This window comes from Neodiprion fabricii, chromosome 4 (genome assembly GCF_021155785.1).
Source record: "Neodiprion fabricii isolate iyNeoFabr1 chromosome 4, iyNeoFabr1.1, whole genome shotgun sequence".
Taxonomy (NCBI): domain Eukaryota; kingdom Metazoa; phylum Arthropoda; class Insecta; order Hymenoptera; family Diprionidae; genus Neodiprion; species Neodiprion fabricii.
Genome location: NC_060242.1, coordinates 19,151,836 through 19,173,276, shown reverse-complemented (window position 1 = coordinate 19,173,276; position 21,441 = coordinate 19,151,836). Strand labels below are relative to the sequence as shown.

The following is a 21,441-nucleotide window of genomic DNA, read 5'->3' as shown; positions in this document are numbered from 1 at the left end:
ATTTAGACATCGCTAGTTTGAGTGAAGAATTTGCCTGTTTTTTATGCGCAATGATACTCCGCAGTGAAATCCTTCCGGGTTATTATTACGGATCAAGGAATGAGACTCTTGACCATTTCCCTGCGTCAGTTGACTAGCCCATGTCAAACGTTAAATATAATGACCGCGATACCCGGTAAGAGGCTTATACCGTCAGAAGCCGTAACAGGCAATGGCTGCGGCATGTATATTACGCAAAGGGTTTTATTATACGGGTCTCTGTCCCCTGCTGGTCGTGAGATCGAACTCCGGGAGTTATGCCGATTAGTCAAGGGTTGCGACACTCACAGGGTTAAGGATCAAGCACAACCGGCGTTTCTCAACATTTGCATATTTCTTCTATTCGGTCAATTTAAAAAGTTTCTTTCAATCAAATCGTTCAAAAATTGTTTAAAAATATCGAAAACGCAACCAGGAGTAGGTGTACAGAGTGTTTTTGAGTATAACTAAATAAATACGAAACTACTCGTGTTACTAATATGGATGGATTGTAAGATGTATGGAATGTTCTGCCTGTGACTTCTTCTTTGACACCAGCTTGAACAGGTTTACAACCACTGCACCTTACTGACCAGTTCGGTTGTCCATCTTTGGGGACCTCTTTTGGTTAAGATACTCGCCGAATGTCTCCCAACAAAAATTTAATTGCCGGTTGGAGAGTGACGGTTTACAGCAACTCGTGTTCGCTTCCACCAATGACGTCCTGTTGACAGTGGACATCTGCCCGCCATATAACCATGGTCCTTGTTGACAGGAACGCGGCAATGAGTCTCGATGATGTTCCCCGAGGCTATATAACAATTTCTGTAACGGTAGTAATTAAAAATCTGAGACGCAACGGGGATGGTCGCATCAGACAGTCGGTAGACGAAGTCATCGGGAGAAGAAAACGGTGGTCATCGGTATCTGTTGGTCCCTTGGTGGTCGGGATCGTTGTCGTCCTGGCACCTTGTTTGCTTTCTTAAATTACAGAATTTACAAAGGAAGATTTGGTTACTGGTAGTTATTACCTATTTTATATCGAAATCGCTTGGAGTACCCCGCCAGACCTCATCAGCTGACGCTGTGAGATTGGTCGGTGAAACAGAACAACGATTGATCGGTGAAAATTCAAGCGTGTCCCCCAGTAATGAAAATCTAAAATGAACGGTAATCAATTAATGATTTTCGATGCTTTCCTGCGGTTACAATACGCGTTTAATGGTATAGCAGGACTCCCCTTCAGTAGAAATGGACTGATGGTTGGAGTAGTTTGATCCTTGCATGTAACGACAGCTGTTGGTAAGGCTAGTTTGACCGCTGTAGGTTAGCACTGACTTTACGCAAGGTAGAAAATGTTGATACAACAGAGTACACTCGGTAGTCGAGGTAAGGATTTTGGCCCAGAATCTCCCTCGAATAGCAATTACTAGGCTTTTTAAACTCCTCTCAAAAAATTCTTTGCAAGAATCTCTGTATGCATAGATATAAATATTTGAACACAAATTTCTCTGGAAATTATCTGAGACTGTACATATGAAATTGATAAGTGTTTAAATATCGATTCAGCTATAATTATAACCTGTAGAAAAAAATTGTGCAGATTTGTTCATCATGCGATTTGACTTATATATTATTTGTATTATAATATGATTCAAGATCGGATATATGCTCTACACTGTATTGCATTGGCGTTTATACTATTTCATTCATCTGTACTGTTTTAATCTATTCGTTCATCTGTAACTAGAAGAGATAATTCAATGATACATTTAGACTTCACACGACTCATTATATAAGCTCTGAGTTGCGATACAGAGATATAACTACGCATACGCTTTGAAACATGTGCGGGTGTCGGCGTGGCTGTAAATGATGTAATTAAAATTATGTTACACGCAAGCACAAACCTGAAATCGCACGAATCTAATTAGTGGGGAAATAGAATTACGTCTGTCAGAACTGGCGTGATGCAGTGCAGCCGCGTTATACCGCTTCGGTGGACCGCGTTTTCCAGTGTTGCTGTTTCGCAACGAGATAAGTTTTCATGCTGCGGATGGTGAAATTAAAACTACGACACGTAAGTCGCGGCTGATACATGATTATCCAATAGAGAAAAAGGACGGGCGATTAATTACTGTAGCAGAGCTTGAGCGCGTGCTTGAGCTGCATAAAGTGAGAGATTTTATACAATGCGAAGCTCGATATCTGATCGCGTTTCTTTTCACAACCGCAATCAAATATTGCAATAAGCACGGCTATAGGTTACGTGTAACCTTATAGTTTCATAGATTTATGTATATATTTGAGTCTTGCCTTCAAGCCTGTCGCCAATTTGTCGAAACTGAGGGACTTGATCTGTACGGGACAGCGTTTCATGTTTTGCAAACGGGTTGCCAAATCCAGCAGACTTGTCGAACTGGTCAAAGTATCACACGCGTAATTTGGATGCCGTTTAAATTTTCCAAGCATACGAGTACACCACGAGGCCACAGCTTATAGCTGGATGCGGCGAATGCGCAGATGCGCGAGCTTCGGTTTGTTGGAGCGGGGGTTGACGGGGGTGGGATCGGGATTGAAGGAAGTTGCCGTCGAGGTCGAGAGCAATCCACGCTCTTCGCCGAGCCGGGAAGGTCAGTGCAGGGCAGTGCAGGGCGAGCAGCGAGCGGCGAAGATCGGAGGAAGAAGAAGGAGGAGGAGGAGGAGGAGGAGGCGACCTCGCGGGATCCTTCGGGACTTTTTCCAGGACTCTTTCGGCATCCCGACCCGGGCGATTCGCCCGACACGCGGCGCCGAGCGCGACTCGCGTCGTCCCGCGATGCTCTGACCGAGATCCGAACTTTGACCGAGCGTCGCGTCGCCTCTCGAGAGCGGATCGTCGTCGTTCCGGCGCCCGCTGCGCCCCGAGGAACGCCAGAGCGCTTTCGGCCGCCCCCGCGCCTGTCTCGCGTCAGTTTACCCGCGGATCTTCGCCCGTCCCGAGTCGCGTCGCCTTCCGGTTTCCCGCCGACGTACGACCCGCGCCACCAGCCGAGCTTTTCCGGCACAAGGTCACCCGGAGCGTCGGAAAGCGCGCGGAGTTACGGAATATGTGAAAAAGCTCCTCGCGAAGCATCGAAAGCTCCCCGACGCCGCCGCGTCTCCCGCCTCTAAGTGATCGCGTGTTATGAGTCGAAGTGAAGTTCGATCAGTCGATTCGAATCGATCGGTGCTTTGAACGCCGCCATGAGTTCGACGCCGGTCCTCCTCGTCCTTCTCGCCTTTCTCCTCGGCGCCGAGCCGCGGGCTGCAAAACCCGCGTCGAGCGATCGGCAGCGGTTTACGATCGAGCAGCTCTTCTCGATCGAGTTTCCAACCCTCATCACCGGCGACCTGGACCTCGACGTCTGCAAGGCCGGTCAGTAATTCACACTCAATTACCTCTCAAGAAAACGTCAGTGTTCCTCGTCGATCATCATCCTTCTTCTTCACTCAATGATAAGCGGTGAAATCCCACCGCCAAGAGGCTCGGTAGGGTCTTGCTCTTGCATAGTCGTGCTGTGCAAGTCGTGCTTAGGCGCCGCCAAGTGCGCGTATATAACGATCTTTAATCTAATAATCGAAACGTAATCGCCACAGGTCGGGCGCAGTTTTTTGTAGTTGGCATTTCGAGGGGACGGAATACGCCGACCCTAGGCCGCAGCCTGCATGCATAGATAGGTACATTATACATTATACAAGATACACGCACGCGACAATTCGCGAGTCCTAGACGTGATATAGATCCAACCCAACCACGGCTCGACAGCACGCGGCAAAACACCCGCGTGTATTTTTTGCCCGTTAATATTGCCGTCCAGGAATTCTCGAGCCATAATTTATAAGCGCTTGTAACTGGACACGGAAATACATTCCTCTTCTTGCTGTATACACTACGAAAAACCGCGCTGCAACTTGCGCAATAAAAACAAGATCGAGTTTTTCATTTGCAAGCATTTGCTGAATTAAATACGCAGAATTTGAGGTCCACGCCTCGAATTCAAATAAAACACGAACTTATCGCTTACTCAAATCCACGCGCCTCATGAATACTTAAATTCAGAGGCAAATATTTATCAGGGGACTGTTTTTTCTTGCGAAACGGAGGACTTGGCCGGCGGAATGAGTTTTTTTGCCTCTTTATTTATCACTTAACGACACCCTTCTACATGCGCTTAACTATTCACCGACTGGCGATTTGCAGCCTTAATTAATGGGCGCGCAGGTTGCAAAATTACGGGAATTTCAGAGAGACACTCTAACGAATTAACTGCAAAAATATCTTACCGAATGATCGGTACAGCGTTCTGCAACGGAATCCTTGTAACTTCCTGCTTGCTAACTTCTCTCCGGTAGTTTCGCGGTACCTCCGTGACCCCTTCAGTAGGAAGTTACACAGAGTCGTCGATTTTTTCGCCGCGTTTTGTCATCCCTGTATTTGACGTCGCACCGAAATTGAGAGGAAGATCCGAGAAAGGGGTCCGATTTCGACGGATGTTCAAAGGATTCGAGCACAGTGACACAGACAGACTCTCTTGCATGCCCCAAATAGAGGAGTTCGGATCTGCGCAACGAGGCCATTAGACTCCTTTGATCCGCAACCTGGGACCGTTTCGAAACTTATAATACCGCCGACTCGGATACGTCGTGTGTGAAAGGCATTTCTATCCAGGCGGATGATACAAATTCGACTTCCGTCACGTCACCGGCGTGTTGAATATTGTGACGGCTCGGAATTATTCGCACAGCGAAAATGCAATTATGAATTCTTTTTTTCCGTTGCTGCTCATTAGTACGGAAAAAAAAATTCTGCCCAAATAGATCAGCCGCTGAAGCAAAATTTATAAGCATCGCAGGAATCGATCACGCTCCGGAAGATTGGAAATTTATCTTAATCCTGTATCCGTATGTATATGTGTTTTGAATGAAAAGTTTGTTACAAGCCTGAAAATTGACGATAGGTGTGGATTTCGCAAGCAACAGCTATGGGTGTATAAGAGATCCGAACTTTAGGAGGCGAGATCAATACGCGAAACTTGCGAAAACAACTTGCCATCTTGACTGGCTTCAGACGTACATCGCCGACTCAATGTGCTCACTTAAAGAAAATCGTATTTTTGTCGCTGGGACCGTTTAACTTATTTTTATATATGCTAGCGTTGCTCGCAATTCGATAAGCAGCAGTTACAGTGTTTCACTTATTTATTTGCTTAGATTTTTATTCCACGACGATCTGGATTTTCACAGGAATTTCAATCGACGGATTTCAAACTCTAGCTACAACGTTTTTCGAACCGTATAACATAAAAGTCAAGGTATCATACCAGCATAAAAAGAAATCTCTGTCAGCATGAAATTTCCAATATCGATAAATAGATATTGATATAATATGTAACACACGTATTGGGGGTTTGGATCTTTCAGAAAAGTGAATAAAAATTGATTGTTTCCCCGGATTCTGTGGCCTTGCAAAATTCCCGTTAGGAATCCGCAGAGATTGTAAGGTTACTTTTTATCTGCGAATTTTTTTTTTTTTATTTCACTTATCCGAGTGTTTTGACCATAATAACATCCGTTAACCGATTCACGCGTCATTCTTGATTTCATCATCATCATCGCGCGTTGTCGCGAAATGCACTGATTATTTAGTCTCTATTGTGACTGGGAACGGCAGTAAACAAACACTGATAACCACAAACTGTTTGCTTGCTCCATCTGCTCTGTATATTACAATATTTCCTCAACTTGCTCCCACACTCTAGCTCTTTAAAAATTTACTCACGGATCTCAAGTATTTTTATATGGTGTTTAGCAGTATAGTGCAACTCAATTATACATACATGATTGGCACGTGTTACATGGGAATTGAAAAAGTACCACTTCCTGCATTTCCAAGAATATGAGTTGTCTGCTGGGGAAAAAGAATGCGAGCTTTCAGATTTAAAGATGTTAAATTTGAGAGAAAAGCTGGGAAGGATACGAGAATGACTTTTTATTACAGTTTCTAAAGATCTACCTGAAAGGTCAGGCTTTTCCGCCAACAAGATTGTAAGATTTTTGCGTACAAGTACATGATATGAAATTTCAAAATTGTAGAACAATCACAATTTTGATCCCCAGATCACGTCTTCGTTTCTATAAAGCTTTCCAAACGGTACAGACATTGTACATACCGTTTCTTCCGTTAGGTTTAATCACCCTACCCAGCGTCTTTCCTCGGTCTCAAGTGACTCAAGGGTGAAAACCGAAGCTGCTTCGCTGATCATGGCGACCAACGATCCCGTTCAAGATCAGCCGCAAACGAGGAGAACAATAAGGGGGAACATGCGACAAATCTCCCCTCATCTTCTGGAAAGAGAGAGAGAGAGACAAAGATAGAGAGATAGATACATGGATGAGTATATTTATACCTATAACAGCATCGGACAATGTAGCCATAGAGCATTACAACTAATAAAATTACAAATCAAAAATCACTCTGTGACTAAAAGATATGGACAGTACAGTGTAATACAGCAGTTAAGAGTAAGGAATTAAATTAGAGCAAGAAAAGAGAGATAGAGAGAGAGAGAGTGCTTGAGACTGGGTGTCCTCGGTATCCATAAGCTGGATAAAAAGACCGTTCTTCAACGGAGCAAGTGAAAGCGAGAGAGCTAAAGAGAGATAGGGATAAGGTTAGTTACGTTACTGTAACGATGGATGTTTAGGAGAATTCGTCACTTCGCACCTTTGGGATCTTCTGAAATTTGATAAACGATGATAAACAAAACATACTCATGATTTTGAGAGTCAACTCCTTGAAAGTCATTCCGATATTGCACAGTAACGATTTTTTCCCCGATGTTTCGTTACGTTGACGTTACTAACTTCAGCCTCGCAAGGAGAGAGGAAGAAAGGGAGATAAGAGACCCTCTTGTCACGAGAACAACGTGCAGGGCCTCCACTCAATATAGATACCTTCAATAGTGCCTAGGCAGCAAGCAATTGTCGAACTGAATAGAATAGTTCTTCTATCCAGTAGGGGAGACGAGTCCTAGTGGTCGGACTTTTTACTCTCTGATTTTTAAAATTCTTTGTAATAAAATTTTATTCAGTTCATATACGGGGCACTGTATTAGATGCGTCCTTTGCATACTTAGAAAAAATGCGTGATTGTTCCTATGCAAGTCTGAATAAGATTTTTCGGATTTACAAAAAAAAAAAAAAAAAAAACATAAAAAAATCCAGAGGCGGGGTATGTTGTCCTAAGTATTTTAAATGACGAAAATTTGTCAAAAGTGACGAATAGTTTGTTTTTTGTTGCGCCATTGTTTTCTTGTTTTTATTTTGATGTAAAAAACTCGGGTTTTCAATTTATATTTTTAAGCAATAATTCTTTTTTTTTTATTGTATTCATTCCTGGAAGTCATGAAATAGTCAACCTAGATTCCGAAAACCGTGAAAAACTCGCCTCTGATCCCAAGAATGCCGAAAAACTTGACCCGGACTCAGAAAACCACGGAAAAGTCGAAATGGGGCAAGTTGCGTAATTATTGTTAGATGTGACAATTTACCCAAACCCGCGATTTTGTTTAAAAATGTGCATATCTTGCTGACCCGCTATTCAAATATCAGAAACATATGTATCGAATGAAAACGACATGAATCACCTTTCCCGTTACCTTATTGTGAAATGTCCCAATTCAGCCAAGAAAATAATAGAAAACATATTTAGAAGATGGAAAAGAATTATTTATCAGGTCCAATTTCAGTTTTTCAATCACAGCGGGGCCGCATTTTATGCGACATTCTGGGCAACAACGTTAATTTGTTTTAAACATTGGACTACAACTTCAATCTATACCGCCGCTCGTTTCGATATCTAGCTGCAGAAATACGGACCTTGTGACAACTAGGACTCGTCTCTCCTACTTTCGTTCACCGGATCCTTAGCAGCCAGTCTTAGTTTCCTTCCGGAATTTTATTACCACTCATCGTCGCGAAGGTTGCCGCAGCTAAGCTTCGTCGAGAGCTTCGCCGCCAATTTATATCTTGCGTTTCATTAAAATTAACCTTCACATCGTAATGAAAATTGATTTTAATTCTTTTATTTTTCATTAGTACATGTGTGTACACACAGTTTGATCCGTTCTCCGCAACCGAACACTTACAAAGGTCACGAAGTTCGAAAACGTGAATGATAAAACAGCTACTTGGAAACTAAGAAACTGGAGTTAATCAATTCGATTCAATTTTACCGATGCCGTTTTCTGCTCATCAATTTCTCGCCGTAAGCAAGAATATTCAACAATTTTTATACACCCTCGTATGTTAGCAGATCAAAATCAATCATCACAAATACCAAAATCGGATCAGAAACACAGGGGTTTAATAATTTTTAATTTTCTGTCGACAAAACCTTTTCTCAAAACGTCAATTTCTCAACTTGTGTTGTTCCAATTTTCTCAGATCCACGTCGTATTGCACGGAAGAGATTTCATTCGCATATCACTATTATCGACAAAAATGTCATCGCTGTAAATTTTTTTACCCGCCTTTTCTTTTTCCAAACTTTTGATTCGGACGATTCAGTTAATTCATCCTCAGCAAAAAGCATGCATACGAATGAATATATTGCTGAGTCCACTTTTGGTGTAACTAGGGCGATTTATTTGATTTTTTTCTTCTTCGTTTTTGACCTCAGGTGAATTAATAATTTACTTAGAGATACGTGTGCGGACACGAATATGCACATAACATACACGTATGTATCCGCGCGTGTGATACGGTTTGTTTCCAAGTTTCGCGAAAGCTTTCACAACACGGAACGATCCAGCAGCGGCAACTGGGTCGCGAGTGCTTTACTTTTATTAGCCAAAAAGTGGCTGTAAGCGCGAGTTCTCAACCCCCGTTCTCTATTGTCTTTTTCGAACGAAACACCACCCAACGCTGTGCGGTTGGTAAAAATTACTCTGCTCGCATTCGCAAGCTTCCTTTACCATGCAGCAGTGTTTTGTATTTGTAAATTTTCAGGTGCGAATTTACAGTATATTGTAAATTACCAAAGTTTGCTGGAAAGACGGGAATAACCGAGGAAGAATTTCGATAAGCACTGAAAAAAGCTGCATTCGTTTCTAAAACGAGTCTGTGTAAATTGCAACACATATTTTTCTTTTTCTGACCGAACAATTTTCATCAACCAACGAATCGTTCGAAATATGATATACGTGTCAAATACAAATCAACAAATACTTTTCCTACTTGAATAATTAAAAGTACACCTTTTTAGTAGAATAAGTTTTTCTCTCGGTAAACTGTGCAACTAAAAGACGATATTTCAAATTCTAAAATGCAAACTGTTATCAAAGATTTATTATACACGGTATTCTAATTAATCGCATGATTATTATAATTCTTTCAAACGACAAAATTTTACAAATTTTATTCCGAAACCGCGCTCTACGTCTTCGTCAAATTGCAATTATCGATAAACCCAGAAACCGTCTGGATAATGAACGTAGAAACTGACTTTCTAGGCGATCGTACAATCGCTGTAAAACCGAGTTTCGCATACAAGCTGCAGGCGCAACATTATATCCGAATCTATATAACAGCGAACAGCCGAGACTTTGGAACGAGCTTAAGCTCCCCGCTTAAAGGGGAGATTGAAATCCGTATCGAGTTCAAAGTTGAGCTAATTAATTCAGTATATCCTTTCGCATTAGTAGCCCCTCACGGGTGCCGCAGTGACGATTAAACTTCACTTTGAGAAACAATCAGAGTCCGAAAGTAAAGAATAGAAAAATCATAAATTCATTGTAATTCATAAATATCCGTATGTTTTTACTCTCAACTATTACATTGGAATATTTATTCACGTTTGTATCGACAATTGCACAGCATAATCGACTTCACTATTCTCTTTTAAACTTTTCATTCTATCACTTTTCACACGCTTTGTAGTATTTTTATTTCACCGATGCATCTGTAAGCCGGATACATTCTAATCAATAATTATCATAGTCGTTATTGAACCGATTTAAGTGATCTAGTGGATCGGAAAATTATTCTTCCGATTTCTCGCTTCACGATATCACGTTGTCCGATTATTTTACATCCTTGGTTGATAAACGGATTCGATTCTCATCGTGAGGCGTCTTATCATAATTTTTTTCGTGCTGTACGTACGTGTCTGATTTCTTATAACACTGAAGACAGTTATAATCTCCACCCGCAGCCAGTTCAAGGTCACGTCGAAGGCCGGACTTTGCCGATAATTAATACTCACTGAAGCAATATATTGTTAGCGAGAAAAAACTACAGCAGTTGTAAAAAGCCAGAATTTCAATCCAGAGAGTATAATAATAATAGCAAGATTAAAAAAAAAAAAAAAAAATCAAACAAACTAATCGCTTTACCTTGGTTCGTGGCAGTAACTTTTGGAAGTTATTTCGGGATTTAATTTTTTTGCCAAAACAGTATGGAAGTGGGGAATAATTTGGGGAATTTTATAGGGTTTCCAGGGTAGAATAATTATTTCAAGCACGTTAAAAATAAAACTAAGGGGCGAGATGAAGAAACGACAACAAGAAGAAAAATTTAAATAATGAGAATTGAAAGACTCGTCCGTGCTGGATTGAAAAATCGTCCCTTGTTCCGGTATAACCTTCCCGAGGGATCCCTTTCAAGTGTAGCGTCGAGGGTCGAGCTCCTGGATTCAGCGTCTATCAATCTCAGAATTCTTCCAGTAGCAGGTATCTAATTACCGAATAACCGCGTTGCCAAATAGCTCTTCTAGATTCAATTATCGGGTCGGTAAGGAGGAAGAAAGAAGAACGAAATAGAATGAGGTAAAAACAGACGTAAGGAAAAAAGGTCTACAGCGCGTTGCGAAATATACCGAAACACTAAATATTTACAAGCATCTAGGAATGCAACATTGTGAAAACAGTAAGGAACGAAAATTCTCATTAAGAATCACACTGATTTCATTTTACTTTTATAGTGACTACTGAAAACGATATTCAATCACGAATTACTTTTCTAATTAATGTGTATAATTGAAAAGAATACGGCAAACGCTTATAGTTTTCTTCTTTTTTTTTCCATTCTTACATTATTAATTATTTTTCAACAAGACTGCCGTTCGATTGAATTTTCTTCACGCAAAATAATATATAAATCACAAGAGTAACCGAGAGTTGTATTTTGTATTTTTTTTAATTATGCACTAAAAAAATTGTTAGCAATTTAATGTATGATTGAAAACTCAGAAAGTTGCCTGAATCTAATAAGCTCGTTTCATTTATCAATGTGTTTACGTGAGTTACAAATTCTGTAAAACGTCGATTTCGTTTTCACAAATTAAAACAGCTTAGAGTGGAATAAAATATCTGTCGATTCTATGGAACCTAAGAATAAGCTGTCGGTACAAAAATGACACGAAAGCGAACTTTGCAAGATGCATTTGAAGTGATTGACTTGAATTTGAAAACAGTATCTTCTTCATCTATGAAGGAATCTGTGAGAGTAAAAAGTATAACATTAGAAAACCATTTCAAGAGCGTACTGCGTAACTTTGGACCAATTTTCGTAACTTGAATGGGATTCATTTTCTCTCCGCGCTTATATGAAAGTAAATTCTCTGGAAATATTTGTTGTGAAATCTATGGTTAAGATTAGTGAAATCTTGATGGGTTGGTATATAATAGTGAAAGAAAATATTTTATGGCTATAAAAAAAAAATATGACGGTATGGGTGATTTGTGAAGAATGCACGTTATAAAAAAGAAAGCCCTGGAGTATAAAAATAGATGGACGTATACACTATTTTCAGTCAATAAATCATCTCACAATCTATCAAGATAGAAGCATTCATTCAGAGTATCGTGCTTATCGTCGTTCAAATTAGAAATACTGTCGACTATTTTCTATACTTTCGAAAAAAAAAAAAATCGCTTGGTTCTCCACGTAGTTTTAACTTGGAAGTTCATTTACACGGACTGTGCATTCGGCATTTATCCAGAAGAAATTAATTACATCTAATCGACTGTTAACCGCAAAATTGTTTGTTCCAATAAAATTTACCTAATAATGAAAATGCAGGTATAAATCGAGGTCATCTGCTAAAGAAATAAAACTTATTTGGGATAGCTGTACGAATAGAGAAATGTATGAAAATAAGTCATAAGTGGGTAAGATTTGGGTACGTTGTTTTGTTTTTCCTTCGGTATAATTTATGGTATACACGATGTATAGATTCAAATTTCTGTATACATTAACAATATCCATGAGCAGTCTATAAGGTGCCATGGTACACTTCTATTAGCCGGATCAAATTTCCCGTCGAGGTATTCCGTTTCAGCGATGAGTGTATAAGGGTATACATGTATTTAGGTATACATAGATATACAAGCAGATACAAGTACATAAACCGGCTACGCCTCGTACATAGATGGAGCATAAACCATCGGTTGGATTAAAGAGGGATGAGGACCACAGACGAGTTTTTGTCGCAGTTCTCCTTATATCTATATAAATGTACCTATATATACATATATATATATATACATACACAGACACACACACACACACACACACATATATTATATGTATACCTAAGGAAAGCGCGTACATAACAGCGTATAGATATACGTAAGTACATAGAGATGCCTGTCTCTCTGTAAGTGTCGACGATTTTAACGGATTTCGAAGGAACGCGTGATAAGCTGCTGTACAATTGAGACGCAGAGAAAAAAAGGGAAGAAAAAAAGGAGATAGATAGAGAGAGAGAGAGAGAGAGAGAGAGAGAGAGGGAGAGAGGGAGAGAGAAGATTGAAGTAACTATACACTTTTCGTTGAAGTTGACCGAATTACCTATACATATATATATATATATATATATATATATATATATATATATATATATATATATATATATATGTATGTATAAATATATATGTATATTACGTATATACATTGTACATATCTGAGTAAGAAAAATATAGATCCGAGCCAATTCCAAGCGGAGTCTAGAGCAATAACGAGAAAAAACACCTTTTTCCCCATCCTCGAGACAATTTGAGATGAAAACGAAATGACAGAAAAAAAACGAGGAAATGTTGAATTCCTGAGAAATTCAGCTGATGTTTTCGATTATTCGACGCAAAGTTGTTTAAGTATATATTTATATGCTGAGGATGAACCTTTTAACATTGAGAAACGCGAGCTATAATGCATGTGTGTATATGTATATGTATATATAATAGTCGATACGAAACTTGTTATAAAATCAACGAACGCAAAGAAAGGGCACAAAAAACAAGAAAATGAACAACAGAAGAAGAAAATCGTATTAAAGAAGAGAAACCAAAGATTTTGCAGTAACCTTTGCAGCTTAAAGGGATTTAGGTTAAATTATAACTGCATAATTATGATTATTGTAATTGCATAACTATTGTGATTGATGTAAATTATCGCGCGGTGTGCGGATAATTATAATATCTCCGATTTGCAGAATGGCGTTTTTTTCCTTGTGTGACGTTCGAATATTTCGCTATAATCTCGAGGTAGATTGTTTCGCTTATAAACTTTCCTTCTCGTTCTTGACTCTTATAATATTTCTTGCAATTTTTACAACAATATTCATTTTTTGAACCAATTCATTTCCCATCGTTGTTTTTCCTTTTTTCTTCTTATGTATTTACGATTGATTCAATTCAACGGCATGTCATTTTACGTAAATTGAAGTATTTGAATGAGAAATTTAGCTAAGACAGAATTTTAAGTCGCGACGAGGAAGAAAATTATGGCAACAGTCCGTTCATCAGATTATACGTATGTACGAGGATAATTGTGATAAATTCAGTCAAATTCATAATATAATTATACGCCAAGAAAGTTTATTATTCAATTGAACAGATAAAAAAACATTGTTACGAAACTGTTTAAATTTTTGCAACGAGTCTCGAGTTTTTACTTATTACTCAAATGGTGAAAAACATTAAAATTATCAATGTAAACATATTTATGTATTGACGCATTGAATTTTTGCACAGATACGTATTTCCAACGATTCCATTTTCAGTAAGATAATTGTTATTGTTTTTCTCATTTTAATAGTGACGAGGAAAACTGTACCAGTTTAGATAATATCAAGACTTTAATTAGCGAGTGCGAATAATATTCGTACGAATCTTTACATAAATGTAATTGTGGAAGCATTAAACAAATACTACGTAATTGTAAATAGAAAAAATGTTGGGAAAAGTATTCTTCCCTCGATAATGTACCGTATAAATTTTGAAGCAACTTTGTGTCTGATTTGAGTTTGTTTCTGCTGCCTCATCGTTTTAAATACGATCTAGTAATAACATGAATAACAATAACGATAATAAGAAGCTCTGAAAGTTAGCCGAACTGGCCAAGCGGAATGTACAAACCATTCTATATAATGACCTTTTGTTCCATTCTTATTATAATAATAAAGTAAGATATACACGCAAGCTATTAAACGGAATACATACCTATAAATATTTCAACTTGGTGTTTTGTTGGTTCAAATTGTTTAAGGGGATAAAAAAATGAATAAAAAAAATATCGTCCTACTATGGAACGGTGTCAAAATGATCGGAATGAAAAATAGAATTCTTGGGAGTTTTAAAAAAAGCAGATTTCGAGATGGCTCTGAATATTCAAAAAAAAATTAACGACGGGAAAAAAAAATTTGAAAGCATTCCGAAGTGCTTTTCCGAGATCGGAGAATCTTGCGAAAAATCGTGAGCGAATCAAAAATCGTGAAGGAAATTTATTGGATGAATTGACATGGAGTGCCCCGTATATACATATATATATATATTTAATGTATAACAATATATACATATATATATGTAACAGATATGTTTGAAACTTGAGCTAAAATTTTCCCGCTATACGAGCTGAATTAAAGAGGGTAAAGAAAAAAGCTCCACCGAGTCGAGAGGTAAAAAATGGAGAAGCTGAAAGCTTCGGCTTTTCATTTCTCTTCTTTTGAAAGCAAAATTGCATCGATCATTCTTGTAGCTACTGGGTATAACGTACGGGGTCAAGTGTATTCAAACTTTCTTTTCAAACTTGTCAAACAATTATTGCACACATTTTTTTAATAGTAAAAAAACAAGGAACAATCGTAAAAAATGATTAACATTACGTCATAAGTTTATATCACCAGTTCAGTTATTTTGAATGCAAATTCTTATTTCGTTATTACATAACTGCCGGAATGTCATAATTGACTAGTGATGGATACTAATTGGAAGTACTGAAAATTTTAAGACAGCAATTAACTGGACAGTTTCAAAGCTAATATTTATTCCTTCCAAGTCACCAACTTGCAGGATGCGGGAATTTTTAATTCCCTGTAAGTTTTTTTTTTATCGGTTCTTAGGCTTAAAATTCTTTAATTTACACGAGGGTTTTCTTTTTTCCAATTTCTCGATCAACATTTATTTTAACAAACTATTATAATAATGAGAAACATTATTAAAAGGGTTCCGGTTGTGGTTTTGATATAAAAAAAAGTTGATTGCAGTGGAGAAGTAAAAGAAAGTAATGTGCGATTCATTCGCGATTTGTAAAGTGAGCGGATTGCATCATTGGAAGGAGGAACAGATAAGGATCTCGTTTCAATTTCCAACCGACAATTAATCGCAAGAAATTACTGCAGCTTTCAGCATATATACAGAAGCGGTGATTGTTAGACTGCGAAATCGTCGCGGAAATTATCGCGAGAATCGCGATTGAAAATGGGGTGAGGGTGATTAAGAACTGGAATGAAATCTCAATGAGGTTGTAATTTCCCCGTTTTCTCATTGAGAAGAAAAAGAACAAGAAGAAGAAGAGAAGAAGGAATAAGAGGAAAAGTAGACAATAAAATCCAATTGAAATCACATCGAAAAGAATCCTGTTCAAAAATCGTTGTTTCTAAATCGGACCTTCCAACAGAAATGGCAACGAATTTCAAATTTCGTTGTCACGAAATTGAGATTATCGAAGACAAAAAACAAAAATTGATCAAACAACACGTAAGTGTTGACAAAAATAATAGTATTCGGCTTTGTCATTAAAAAGATTTGATTTAATCGTCATTTTCGTTTTTAAAATTCAAGTTCTATCGATAATCCTTTTTAACCAAAAGTACATTTGGCATTGAGTTAAAACGTCCACAGGTTTGTCTTCCCACAATCGTTGTATAATTTTCTACTCGCGGTTTGATTATTTTTTAGGGTATTTTTTATTTTCACTCTCCTGCATGTGCAACATCCTAAGAATTGGCGATAATATTATCTTTGCGGCATGCGGCATAAACGTATCCGTGAATACACAACAACATTAAAGCGTAGCCGCGTGAAAAATAAACTTAAGGAGGCCTTCGTCACCGGGTCGCGTCGTCGCGCAAGAGCGGAAGAACTCTTATTTCGACCAAGACTCCTTCCTCTCTCCCTCTCCATTTTCCCTTCCCTTTTTTTTTTATCCCTCTTTTTCATTTTCATTATTCCTTCTAGTCTTTCTTACTCTCCCCATGTCAAGATTGACACACTGCAGCTGTCGGCTTTGGAAAAGAGGGACGAACGTGAGGACGTCAAAGACGCTGAGATTACGTCGCATCGCTGATAATGTGGAACGTGTATAGGTGTCACGGGTGTCCTCAACTGCACACACGTACACACGTTGTACATGTACGATGATAAATTTGTAACACATTGACACGTGCGATAGACCGAAACGGACCAGAATATCGTAATATGACAACCTTTTTCCCCATTGAAATTTTTCATACCGTTGAAAATATTCCTAATTTGAATTATTGAACCGCAGCTACCACAATACACAAAACTTATACGAGTTATTCGTGATATTAATTTGACTGAAAAGAGGAGGGCTCAAAAAAAGAAAACGAACAAACATTCAAGGATGAATCGGCCAGGCCGTGTGAATCGGAAGCTATAATAGAAAAGGCAAGGAAACGTTGAAACAATTTTTAGTAATGTGATTTGCGCGGATGACAGTGTAGTTAACATGAATGAAAAAACATTTTGAGCAACCGTGTGATAAAAACGGATTTGAGAAAACTTGAGTAACACAAGCTAAGGTATCAACGATTTGAGAAAAAGTTTCATAATTTGAAATCAAGTCGTTCAAAACAACAAAATTCTGCAATGGTATTTTTGCACGGATTCTAACGTTTTTCGGCTCATATCAATCACGGTCAAATTTGAGAAATCTTGGATTATAGAATAAATAATTATATCACCGATAAATAATTATTACACTTTCTCTTGAATTCTTGATATTTTGGCTTGCGTTCAACAAATTTTCTCCGATTGATTTCTACCGCACAGCGGGGCTGTTGTTTCATTCTTGCTTGCTAACTTTTCATTCATACCTGAGGGTTTGGATCGGCATCGCAGGTCGAGTAGCCGAGGCAGGCGTTCGGTCATGTAAAGTCTTACGCAACTCGACCGCGGGGTAAACGGTGCTTGCAAAAGTTACGCGAACTTTCACAGCTGCAAGTATACACAAACTGCACACACTCGCGATCATACGTGCAGACGTCTACATCATGTACGGTGTACGTCCATTTACCTTGCGCCGCATGAAGAGGCTTCTCGATATTGAAATCAATACGCGGCACGAAACTGCAGTCACTTATGCAGACGGCAGAAATTACCCGAGTGCAGGTGCGTGCCCAAATTGTGTGTTATACGTCGTGCGAAATTCGGAACAGTTTCCGCAGCGGAGATTCCATGAACAGCGGTGTGAATGATTGATGAAAAGATTGTGTGTGAGAGAGAGAGAGAGAGAGAGAGAGAGAGAGAGAGAGAGAGAGAAAACATTGTTTCTTTTATATGTTTTTTGATAACATTACCTCGTGACCATGGGGAGAAATAAGGTGAATAGAATGAGAAAGAACAAGCCGCGGAGAGAATTAAACTAGACGACTAGATGACTAGACGACTTTCATGGTGTACATATGAGGTATAAAACGGGATTCTGGCCGTGACTTATCACGCTCCAATTCAAGTAGCTGTGTGCGCCGCAAGCTCTGCTTTCTACATCTGTATTCATTAAAGTTTCATTTCTATGAAACGCTGAGAAACGAAAGAGCGAAGAAAGTGGAGTTGGGGCTAAGATTAAAAGTTGGGAATAATTGTTGGTAATAAATGAAAGTGACGTAGACAGAAAATTATGCTTTTTGGGTGACAGAGATCGAAGATTGCGAGATTAAGAACCTTTGCAGGTTATAGGCGAGTCAAAAATTTGGTTACACAAAAATATGATGATCGCAACTAAAGTTGATATCACATTCAACTTGCATAATTCAAATGGAACCTCTTTAGGATATAAATAAAAAAAAAAAAAAAAAAAACATCTTGAAATTCAACTGCAGTTAAACTCAGAGATTTTTAGATAAATACAAACATTTTTTTTCGAGAAGATGTCAATGATCGCAAACCGCGATTTGTTGCGCCCTGATCGTTTTGTACTTGCAGGCCTTCATCCGAAAGACTATAACTGAAAGACTTACTTCTGCACTGCAGCAATCCCGCCTTGATTGTATAACGTACTGAGCTTTTATCGAAGCCCTTCGAAGGTTGAAAAATTGAGAGCTCCAGCAGTAATCTGCAGTCGCGTAAGGCAAAGTCTGCACGTAGCGAATTGAATGACCGTGATTTATCGGCAGCTGTCCGAATTTATGATGAGACAGGAATTTTTTGAAACTATAATGGGAGATGCTTTGTTAACCGAACAGGAATTGAAACGTCCACTCTACACTGACTATCCATCTCTTTGTACCATGGAAAATTTACGTGCTAAGCCCTATTAAAAAAAAAGAAAAACGTTGATTGATCGAGTGAAATAAAAGTCGACGATACGTATTTGACCAAATTAGAGATGGAACAAACGAACCCACGATACGAACCGTTTGGCTTTTAATTAGTATTCCGCGGATTCTTCGTTCAGAATTTGGAGAGGATTAAAAAGGGGCGTGGTTACAGACGATACCGATATCGAGTGCGCGTCAGCATCGATATACGCGTGTACATCTCTCTACACACAATTATACGTAACATCGATGTGCGGAACTCTGAAAATCCCTATCGCTTGAACACCGCGTTTATACAGGTACGCGGTATGTTGTATAATTTGGTATATGCTATTAATTAATGGGCCGCCCCTGTGTCACGTTTGCAAATGCAGTAACGGGCGGCTGCGTTCTACCCTATTTCACCTAAACATGGGCTCGAAGGGTGCCTGTGCAATGATTGCGTGTGTGTGCCTGAACAGCCATGCCGTGTGTACACGGTTCGCAACGCCACGTGTGTTACAGCTAGACGTACGCACGTGACAGACGAGGCGGAAGTTCACACAAACGTTTAATCGATTCGCATGTGTTTGACACGGAGGCACACGCCGCTATAAGCTATCATCGTTTTTCGTGCGATTTGCATAGATTATAGATCCTGCAGAGCCGCGGGGCAAAAACCCTCGTAAACTACCTAGAATAAAAAACGTTGGGTTTAGATACATCCTGAATGCATGAAGCGTTCCGTGGAAATCGACAGCTTACACGTAACTTTGATCTCTGATAATATCTACGTGTCCGTTTTACTGCCTGCATCGAATTTTGCCAGACTCATGAAACGCGATCGTATTTTTTGAAATTTTTATCCCGTATCTCTTTGTTTACAACGTACTCGTGACTTTTTTTTCTCCTGAAATTGGGACGAACGTACGTACGTTGTAATGAAAAAATTTGACGTGAAACTTCACGAATTCTGCGTTTTCTTACTAGTGGAACTAATTTTTTTTGTTTTTTTCATTTTGCTTAACACGATTCGAGCAAATTTGCGTACGATTCATCAATCACACACTTGTACGCTTTGATAGATTCCACGATTCTGGTCGCAAATGATTCCCACAAAACAGAATTATTGTACGTAAAGGGTTTAAATTTTTGAAATTTTCATCTTTTTCGAATTGATTCTGGTCAACATTGTTATATCATGACAAAAATATACATCTATACTCTCTTAAACTCACAGTATCCAAGTTAACGGTCATTTCAACGACAATATTTTTGGCCAATCGACTATTTTAGACTTTCAAAAACCTTTTAAATATGACCAAATTTGTATTGGTCGTCTTTTCACCGTAATTTGGTGCTTGTTTCATTTGAGACTCTTGTCCATCTACATCTATTCGCGCGGTAACGGTTAGAGCTCTGCATACGAAATGCGCAGGTGCCTCAGTGGCTCGGTGGCACAGCGGTGGGGGTTGACGGGGGCAGGATCGGGGTTGAAGGAAGTTGCCGTCGAGGTCGAGAGCAATCCACGCTCTTCGCCGAGCCGGGAAGGTCAGTGCAGGGCAGTGCAGGGCGAGCAGCGAGCGGCGAAGATCGGAGGAAGAAGAAGGAGGAGGAGGAGGAGGAGGAGGCGACGTCGCGGGATCCTTCGGGACTTTTTCCAGGACTCTTTCGGCATCCCGACCCGGGCGATTCGCCCGACACGCGGCGCCGAGCGCGACTCGCGTCGTCCCGCGATGCTCTGACCGAGATCCGAACTTTGACCGAGCGTCGCGTCGCCTCTCGAGAGCGGATCGTCGTCGTTCCGGCGCCCGCTGCGCCCCGAGGAACGCCAGAGCGCTTTCGGCCGCCCCCGCGCCTGTCTCGCGTCAGTTTACCCGCGGATCTTCGCCCGTCCCGAGTCGCGTCGCCTTCCGGTTTCCCGCCGACGTACGACCCGCGCCACCAGCCGAGCTTTTCCGGCACAAGGTCACCCGGAGCGTCGGAAAGCGCGCGGGGTTACGGAATATGTGAAAAAGCTCGTCGCGAAGCATCGAAAGCTCCCCGACGCCGCCGCGTCTCCCGCCTCTAAGTGATCGCGTGTTATGAGTCGAAGTGAAGTTCGATCAGTCGATTCGAATCGATCGGTGCTTTGAAAGCCGCCATGAGTTCGACGCCGGTCCTCCTCGTCCTTCTCGCCTTTCTCCTCGCCGCCGAGCCGCGGGCTGCAAAACCCGCGTCGAGCGATCGGCAGCGGTTTACGATCGAGCAGCTCTTCTCGATCGAGTTTCCAACCCTCATCACCGGCGACCTGGACCTCGACGTCTGCAAGGCCGGTCGGTAATGAGTCTTGTGTTGTAGAAAATGTAGCGGTTGGTTTGAGAAGATCGGTGCTCGATGATTAAGAATTCACCTCATAACACGTCATAGGAAGATAATGTTCCGTCAAAGATAAAGACGGACATCGTGCACCCAGTCATTATGTCCACAATTCGTACTATTGTGAACTCAGCTTTAATTTTACAATATAGATATTATTTCCACGAAGAGGTCAAACGTTAGATAGCGAATGCTCGGTTGTTTACATTCATTAACGATTTGAG

The 21,441-nt window shown here is 39.9% G+C and overlaps 1 protein-coding gene across 2 annotated transcripts in view; it reads left to right on the top strand.

The window, feature by feature from the left end:
- Positions 1-2,754: 2,754 nt before the first annotated feature.
- The window catches only part of LOC124181639 (bone morphogenetic protein 1), a 33,062-nt gene continuing 14,375 nt past the window's right edge, over positions 2,755-21,441 (top strand). The window contains exon 1 of one of the 2 annotated variants that reach the window (XM_046568377.1): positions 2,755-3,415. In XM_046568377.1, the coding sequence (XP_046424333.1) occupies positions 3,244-3,415 (172 nt within the window). In that variant the 5' untranslated portion in view covers positions 2,755-3,243. Of the gene's footprint in view, positions 3,416-20,397; positions 21,175-21,441 lie in introns of those variants that run through there. The other variant, XM_046568378.1, reaches the window with a different exon arrangement.